This window comes from Eschscholzia californica, unplaced genomic scaffold (assembly GCF_041429995.1).
Source record: "Eschscholzia californica isolate CP2 unplaced genomic scaffold, dmEscCali1.0.p SCAF_5, whole genome shotgun sequence".
NCBI classification, from domain to species: Eukaryota; Viridiplantae; Streptophyta; class Magnoliopsida; order Ranunculales; family Papaveraceae; genus Eschscholzia; species Eschscholzia californica.
Window position 1 is genome coordinate 32,477,653 of NW_028238472.1, and position 9,736 is coordinate 32,487,388.

The following is a 9,736-nucleotide window of genomic DNA, read 5'->3' on the forward strand; positions in this document are numbered from 1 at the left end:
ACTCAACCGACGAATAAGAAGGATGCATAATGGTTAATTATTGTCGACTTCTATGTTTGGTTTCAGGAACCATGTTGTATTGATTCTAAGTTTGGATCCTATGTTCGGATTGTATGTTTGAATTTTATGTTTGGATTCTAGGTTTTAAGTTTGAATTCTATGTTCGGGTTTCATGAATTGTTGTTTCAGAACTTTTACGGACAAAATTGTTGTAATGGTTGATATGACAGTACATGGAATTCTATGGATTTCATGAATTTGTGTTTTAGAACTTCTGTATTGATGTTCCATGAATTGCTGTTACACAGAATTCTATGGATAAAATTGTTGTAATGGTTGATAATGGTTGATATGACAGTACATGAAATTCCATGGAATTCTATGGATTTCATGAATTGTTGTTTCAGAACTTCTGTATTGCTGTTTCATGAACTGTTGTTACATGGAATTCTATGGGTAAAATTGTTTTAACTGCATGAAGGAATGCACAACTTTCGTTGAACATAATATCAAATTTCATAGAGAACAATATCAAATTTCATAGAGAACAATATCTAGCTACAAACAGTTTGTGCATTGCTTTTCAACATAGTGGACAAGAAGGAATACAAAAGAGACAATCTTGTTTTCAACATAGAATAATCAAAACCATATAGTTAACTAAATCTTTCCAATGCTTTTCAACTTCAATTCGTTAGATCTTTCTTTAATTCTTCACACTGTCGGTAAGGCTCCATAGCTTTACGAGATTCCAACTCCAAAGACATTAATTTTTCAGTAATACGGGTTACTTCGTTGTCTTCTCTCGTAGATGCCTCCGATATGTCATCACAATCATAAGTATCTTCTTCGAAAATGTGAAACCCACATCCGCGCTTTCCATTATAAGATGACTTTGGGCAACAACAGAACCTTCGACCTTCAGATTTGATGTTATGAGCTTGGCAGGACCATCCCTACATGGACACAATTGAAGTTAATCCAACCAAAACCAAAATCCACATCCCTTGTCATTAAATCCTCTCTACACACATATGGTGAATGATCATAACTACATTTGAATACTTCCAAATACTTCAAATAATGTATATAAAATATAGTAAGAGAAAAATGATACCGCTTGTGGACACTTTGTGAACCATCAATTAGGATTGCGCTCAGTCTTGGAAAACAACACCTTAAGAAAACCATTCGAGCAAGCACACGTGATCTGTTTTCTTTCTTCTACGGAATCCAGTATCATTGATTTTCTATTGGCAAAAATACAGAGACCTTTATTATTTGCTCAAAATAGTATCTAAATAAACACACACAACCACACTATTATCTTCATGTTTCGGTTAGTCGAGCCATCACATGCAAAATAATATCCTAAGATTGAAACAGAATATAACATGACATTAGACCCTATTTGAGGGCAATTTCTCGCAAATTCATCACAACAGACATCTAGATATCAATTTTCAGATTAATTTTTAAAATTTCGGAACACTGATAACATATAGTAACATATATAATCAGAATTTCAGAACATATAATGAAAGAAATTTATCGCAAATTCATCACATCACACATCTAGATATCAATTTAGGTCAAAATCAGACTAATTTCTAAAATTTCAGAACACTGATAACTTATAGTAACATATAATAAAAATTTCAGAACATATAATCAAAGAAATTTATCGCAAATTCATCACATCACACATCTACATATCAATTTAGGGAAAAATCAGACTACTTTCTAAATTTCCAGAACACTGATAACATATAATTAAAATTTCAGAACACCTATAGCTCTCTAGTTTAAGTTGGTCGCATCAACCCTCGAATCTGACCTCGATACCAAGTCGAAGTTGTATAAAGATTTTAAGTTAGAAATTTGAGAGTTAACAAAAAGAAAGAGGTAAGAGAGATTGAAAGAGAAAGAAGAAGATGAATTTTGAACCTTACCTGATCTTGGTTGGCTGTTGATTTTTTGAAGCAAAAAATCGAGTTGAAAATCGACGTTAAATGGCTGGAGAGGGGGAAGAACTCGAGTGAAGATGGGTTTTGAACCTTACCTGATCTTGGTTGGTTGTTGATTTTTTGAAGCAAAAAACGAGTCCAAAATCAAGTAGAAATTCGACGTCGAATGGTTGGAGAGAGGGAAGAAGTCGATTGAAAAAGTTTGCCCTAGCTTTTGCCTTTTGGTCAAAAGGTTTATGAGGGTTCTGACAAAAGAAAGTTGAGGGTTTTGATAAAATCCTCAACTCAAAATGACTAAAATTTGAGGGACTAAATACAAAAACTCGAAAAACAACTCTTACCCACCTATACACGTCATGATGTTATGTCCGGTTAGAGTGCCAACTCACCTGGTCGGGATTCCGGACGGGCATAACATCATTTTTTGTAATGATAATAATAAAATATCCACTATACATTTTGTTATGCGTTCAATATCTTGAAATATTTTCTATAAGATATTTTGTCAATGGACGTGTCTTGAAATCTCTATAAAATATTTTGTTCATGGACTCCATGTCTTGAAGCATCTACATGTCTTGAAGTATCTACAAGACATTTGATCAATGGACTAGATGTTGTGAAATATCTATTTCCAGTAACGGGTTAGATTCGGGTTGAAGAGTTTCAAGTCGATTTCTAACGTGCCCCCATTTTTCTCGCTCCAAAAATTAGGTCTGTCTGTGACTCTGTGTCCGTCTCATCTATCTCTCTCTCTTTCTCTCTCTATTCCTCTGTTTAGTTGACTTCATCGACTGAAGTTGGTAACGGTCATGGCGGACATGGTGAAACAGATCTTATTGAGGCCGATTCAATTAACAGATCAAATCATCAAAGCATCTGAAGATGTTTACTCAAGCAAACAAGAATGTTTAGAACTCAAATCAAAAACTGAAAAACTAGCTAATCTTCTCCGTCAAGCTGCTCGATCAAGTTCCGATCTTTACGAACGTCCAACTCGCCGGATCATCGACGACACTGAACAAGTCCTTGATAAAGCTTTCTCTCTCATCACCAAGTGTCGTAATGGTGGAATCATGAGTCGTGTATTCACTATTATACCAGCTACAGCTTTCAAGAAAATGTCATCTCAACTTGATAACTCAATAGGTGATGTTTCATGGCTTCTTAGGGTTTCAGCTCCTACTGATAGTCATGATGATCAATATTTAGGGTTACCCCCAATTGCTGCTAATGAACCAATTCTTTGTTTAATTTGGGAACAAATTGCTACCCTTTCAAAAGGATCACTTGAAGATAGATCTGATGCTGCTGCTTCTCTTGTTTCACTTGCTAGAGATAATGATAGATATGGTAAATTGATTATTGAAGAAGGTGGGATTTTCCCTCTTTTGAAATTGATTAAAGAAGGTAAATTAGAAGGTCAAGAAAATGCAGCTAGGGCAATTGGATTATTAGGTAAAGATCCTGAAAGTGTAGATCAAATGATTCATTCTGGTGTTTGTTCTGTGTTTGCTAAAATTCTTAAAGAAGGTCCAATGAAAGTTCAATCAATGGTTGCCTGGGCTGTTTCTGAATTAACAGCTAATCATCCTAAATCTCAAGATCATTTTGCTCAAAACAATATAATTAGATTACTAGTTGGTCATCTCGCTTTCGAAACGATCCAAGAACACAGTAAGTATGCCATTGCTAGTAATAGATCAGCTTTATCTTCAATTCATTCTGTAGTTGTAGCAACAAAAAATCATAACAACCCAGATCAAGTAATTATCAATTCTAATGGTTCTAATAGTAAATCACTTGATGATCAGAGTTCTAGTAGAATCCCACTTCATCCAAATGGGGATCAAAATCTAAATCGTATGCATACTTTGGTTATGCAAACTATGTCAACAAGCCCCCAAACACAGACCCAGACTAGTAGTAAAGTTGTGAATCATTCGAATAGTAATCGTCGGAAACAACAGAGAAGTATTTCTTCGTCAGGGAGTATTACTAATGGAAGAGAACTAGAAGACCCAGAGACGAAATCGATGATGAAAGCTATGGCAGCTAAAGCTTTATGGTATTTAGCTAAAGGTAATTCATCAATTTGTAAAAGCATAACTGAATCAAGAGCATTACTATGTTTTGCTGTTCTTCTTGAAAAGGGTAATGAAGAAGTTCAATTTAATTCAGCAATGGCATTAATGGAGATTTCAGCTGTTGCCGAAGAAGATACAGATTTAAGAAGATCAGCATTCAAACCTAATTCTCCAGCTTGTAAAGCAGTAGTAGATCGGTTATTAAATGTAATCGAAAAAGGCGATTCGAATCTTTTGATACCATGTGTAAAAGCAATGGGTCATTTAGCTAGGACATTTAGAGCGACAGAAACAAGAATTATCGGTCCGTTAGTTCGATTACTTGATGAGAAAGAAGCTGAAATTAGTAGAGAAGCGGCAATTGCTCTAACTAAATTTGCTTGTACAGGGAACTATCTCCATCTTGATCACTCAAATGCGATAGTAGTTGCAGGTGGGGTGAAGCATTTAATCCAACTTGTGTATTTTGGAGAGCAAATTGTTCAAATTCCAGCTTTGGTTCTTCTATGTTATATTGCTTTTCATGTTCCAGAGAATGAGGAACTAGCTGAGGCAGAAGTTCTTACTATGCTTGAATGGGCATCAAAACAAGGTTATTTGGTTCAACATCCAACTCTTGATTCCATTTTATCTGATGCTAAAGGTAGATTGGAAGTTTTCCAATCTAGAGGAGGCTCAAGGAGATTCTAGTTGAAATTTCAATATGGCTCAAGGAGGGTAATGGACTGTAAATCTCTTTTTCTTTCTCTATCTAATATATATTTATTATATTTAATTGTTTTAGAAGGATCTTCAAATACCCCATTGAAGATCAATCTTTAGTTTTTCTCTTTCTGATTTGGTAGATTAATGAATTAGTTGAGTTGGGGGGTGTTTGGAATATTTATGATCATTTTTATAGCAGAGTTGATGAAAGAAAGAAGACAGGGAAAAAGAGAAAAGTTTGTTATCTTTGATGTTTCTTGTACAAGCAATTTCATGTAACATTTATGAGGATTTTTGTGGTTGTTCACTATAGAGATTTACTTTATTGATACCTAAATTCATGTATAAATCATGTATTTTTCTTTCAGTTAACAGGAAAGAATTGAACTATGGTTCTGTGATTCTGATATGTGGATTAGCTTTCAGAATTTGGCAATGGAAACCTATTCACTTACATGACAACCAAAATGATTTTGTTTCTTTTAGTCTATTTTTCCTTTTGTGGTTAAAACTTGGTAGAAAAAGGTGAGTTGAATGAATGCATGAGACTGATGACCTACATAGCAAAGTTAGGTTTAAACTCATTGGAGGTGGAAAGCTGCTACATGTGCAAATGGTCTTTCTATAAATGTACACATCTTACATGAGATGTGGGCCTTGGTCTTGTGGGTTGGGCTATAACCAGGCTGCCACACCTGCCACCACAACTTTTTTTTTAGGAGGTTATAAGTCGGTCGCCCTGCCTGTCAACACTTGGTTGCCCAAGTGATTGAAAGTGCTGACATAAACTCCAAAATCAGGAGGTCCCAGGTTTGATTTCCACGGGAGATGGAATCCATGGTTATTGAACTTGGGTTATTAATGGGTATAAATAAGAAGTTTGTTGGGCTTTACGCCTCTTTATTATGTTGTTGGGCTTTAGACCTCTTTCGTTTGTAGTTTAACTTATCACATCTTGATGATGTATCAATGCCATGTGTTGTAACATAGAACGTAGTCCATTTCAAAAAGAAAAGTCACCCCGCGCGTAAACTAATTCTTATATGTTATTTCTTTTGTTTTCATATTAACCTTCCTCTAACATTTATTCTTATATGTTATTTCTTTCGTCTTTTTCTTTTTCTCTCTAACCTATAACCTCTTTCTCTCTCCAACATCCTTCTCCCTTTTTTCTTTATCTTCAACCAATCTGGAAGAAGCTAAATGTGATGAACCTCAATTTGATCAATTTGTTTTTCTATATTTTTTTTTTGTTGAACTAGATTGCATTAATTAAATCAAAAAGTTATTACAATATCTATTAGCTAAAATACACGGAACATTCGACCACACTTCATAACGATTCTTCTTCCTCGGCCATCTTGCCAGTTTGTCTGCGTTTGAGTTCAGTTCTCTCCTGGTATAATTGAATTTGATCATCTGAAATTCTTTCCTGTATTTCTTGATTTTCTTTATGTGGCTGAGAGATTGCCATTGAACTGCATGTTTTCCGTTGTGCAGATGTTGGATAAGATATTTGGTTTTCTATATTTACCAATGCAAAATTTGGTTATGTTCTTGAATCTAAATTTGGGTTTTATGTTGTTCTAGTTGATGGATTCATGACCCTTCTTCTTGCGATTCTCAAAAAATTTAGTAGCTAAACCAACTTTTTATGGAGTTTTGACTAAATTTCATCTTCTAAGAGTGATTGAATTCAAACTACAAACCCTAAAATAAAACTAGTACCATAGTACCAAGTGAGGTTCAAAGTGAATAAATAACCTCTAGGTTTTCCAGCTGCTGGGTATTTCTAAATCCTCGTTTTGCCTCAATAAGCTTCTCACCATAGAAGCTAATAACACTTTTAACAAACTTATTTCATTAATCTCAAGAACAAAGATTAGTTCTGAAAATTACAACTTATTTAGCTTTTATAGCTTTTACATTCTGTTAGAGAAAGAGAGAGAGAACGTTTTGTGTTGTTGTAACTAATTTATAACTGACATTTCTGCTACAAGTTAGTTACACGTTACCTATATTGGCACCTCCGTTAGCTTTACTACTTAGACACTTATAGAGAATTGTTACAATTCTATAACACCATCTTCAACCTTCATTTGGTTCACTATTATGCCCCCTCAAGGTGATGGGTCGAGCAGAACCATCAACCAGTTGCGCAGAGAGAGAAAAAGATCCTTAGAGAGACCCTTGGGGAGCAAGTCAGCTGGTTGCTCCAAAGAGGGAATATGTCGAATTTTCAATTTACCTGAAGCCACCAAATCTCTAAAACAATGATAGTCAACTTCAATGTGCTTGGTCCTAGCATGACACACTGGATTAGCAACAATGTTTTTAGCTCCCATATTGTCACAACGAATCACCATGGGAGAAGAAATCAAATGATTCAGCTCAGTAAGAAGGTATGATACCCAGAGCATCTCAGCAGCAGTCATAGACAAAGCTTTATACTCAGCTTCAGTTGATGATTTGGCCATAATAGGTTGTTTTTTTTAGTACCAAGAGATAAGAGAACCCACTGGTAGACCTTCTAGAGTCAAGGCATCCAACCCAATCTGAATCAGAGTAGCCTCTAAGTTTTGAAATATCACCTTTAGTAATTCTGATCCCACAATCAATTGTTCCTTTGACATATCTAAGAATTTTCTTCACGAATTGCACATGATAAGTTCTACGCTGTTGCATAAATTGAGCAGCATAATTCACTGTATAGGCCAAATCAGGCCTAGTCATAGTAAGATATTGAAGGGCACCAATGATGCTCCTATAAAAAGAAGAATCAGAAACAATAGTGCCATCAAGTTTAGATAATCTTCTACCCCTTGACACTGGAGTAGAACTTGGTTTAGAGCCTAGTAAATCAGCTCTTTCAAGCGAACCAATAGCATACTTCTTTTGAGTGAGGAATAGCTCATTAGAATCATCTCTAGAAACCTCAATACCCAAGAAGAAATGATGAGGACCTAGCTCCTTCATAGCAAATTCCTTACTAAGAGTATCAACCAGAACCTTCATTTGAGATACACTGTCATCAGTAAGAACGATATCATCTACATATAGCAACAAAATGAGTATTGAAGAGTTAGTTTGTTGAACAAACATAGAATGATCATGAGCATTCCTCCTAAAATTCGGAGTTTAAAGAAAAGAACAAAATCTCTGAAACCAGACCCTGGGAGCTTGCTTTAGATCATAAAGAATCTTATGTAAGTGGCAGACATAAGAGGGATAAGATGGATCGATAAAGCCTTGGGGTTGAGCCATAGACATTCTTTTGTAAAACTCCATGCAGGAAAGCATTGGATACATCTAACTGCTGAATTTCCCAACCTTTTGAAGCAGCAACAGTGAGAATAGTCCTAATTGTAGCAGCCTTGACTACTAGACTGGAGGTCTCGGAATAATCCAATCCATCCTTTTGGTGATGTCCCTTGGCAACAAATATGGTCTTATACCTTTCAACTGAGCCATCTGACTTATTCTTAACTCTAAGCACCTATTTGCATCCTAGTAAGTTCATAGAATTATGAAATGTAACAAGAGATCATGTACATTCTTATGTAAAGCCTTAAACTCTTCTTCCATTGCTGTAATCCATTTGGGGTCAGTAGAGGCTTCTGCGAAAGTAGAAGGTTGTTTCTGATGAAGAAGAATGAGAAAAGATTAAGCTAAGGGGTGACAAATGGTGAAATGAGATATGTAATCTGGGATATACTTTGGTTTAGAAATCTATTTCGCAGTCTGGTAGTCATTCTATGACTAGATTTAGGAGGAGGAGCCAAGGTAGTTTATGAACTCTCCTTTAGATAATTCAAGGGCTCTACCGCTTTAAAAGTACTTAATAGATGTGGAGAAAAGATTCTCATGATCAGTCTTGAAATATTTTAAGCTGTCTGACTTATACTTCAAAGGGTAAATCTATAGAAATCTGCAGAAATCATCTAAGAACAAGATAAAGTACTTGTCTCCTAGGGAGATCAGTTGAGTAGAAGGACCCTTAATGCCACAATGAATCAAGTATACTGGTGACTAGAGCTTTCAGATGTAGGGAATGTTAAAAGCTTACTCTTCACCAGAGAACAAGAATGACAAAGACTCTTGCTTGGTTTATCTTGAATAGAGATAAGTTTGTTTCTGGATAATAGATGGAGAGAATTGTGTCTAAGATATGACCCATCCTTGTATGCCAGATGATGTGACATGAAAATGTCACATTTGGAGAGTCTAACTTAGACTAACTAGTCATTTTCGAGTGTTGTGAATAATATTTTATGTGTTTTTCTTGTTTAGGTACCATATTTGGAGCTAAACATGGAATTCGGAATAAAGAGAGTGAATTATCGCTATCATTTCATGTGCCCAAAATGAGAGAAAAGGACTTCAAGCAAATCATATGAGAAGAGGAGTCAAAGACGAGTCCAACGGTGAAAACGGAAGTCAATTCCGAGTTCGGACGGGGAAGTTGTGAAAGAAAGAAGTCGAGGTTTGGTCTTAAAACAAAGATTTTATGAAGGCACCCCCTTGATTCCTATGTGAGAAGCAAAGCCCAAACCCAAGCCCAAAGTCAAGAATACTCAAAGATGAAGGAAGGTGTAGAGATTCTAGGAGCACTCACTTGGGCCCAAGTCAACAAAGTCTAAATGAATTGACTAAGTCAAGCGAAACCTAGGGTTTTTAGTAGTGTAAACTATTCATCATCTTCTCCATTAAGAAAATACACAAGTTGGGAGGAGGAGAGAGAAGGTGGCTAGGGTTTCTTCACCAAATCATCAACTTTTTAGGGTTCTTAGGGTTTGGTTTAGTAGTTGAGCTAGAGAGGGAAAAAGAGAGAAGAAGGAGGGGTCGGCCAAGCTTTGGCCGGCCATCACTAAGGCCGGCCAAAGCTTGGCCGACAAAGTCAATGGAGCTGCTCGGGTAGTGCACGGGACGGCTAGGGACATGGTGCTTTGGCCCGGATCTAAGTTTATTTGGCCGGAT

General features: G+C 36.0%; 1 protein-coding gene across 1 annotated transcript; it reads left to right on the forward strand.

The window, feature by feature from the left end:
- Positions 1 to 2,533: 2,533 nt before the first annotated feature.
- Positions 2,534 to 5,108, forward strand: LOC147538654 (uncharacterized). The gene has a single exon (XM_086643469.1). It carries the CDS (start codon positions 2,780 to 2,782, stop codon positions 4,742 to 4,744), a length of 1,965 nt encoding a protein of 654 aa, XP_086499595.1. The 5' UTR covers positions 2,534 to 2,779; the 3' UTR covers positions 4,745 to 5,108.
- The last annotated feature ends 4,628 nt before the right edge of the window (positions 5,109 to 9,736 follow it).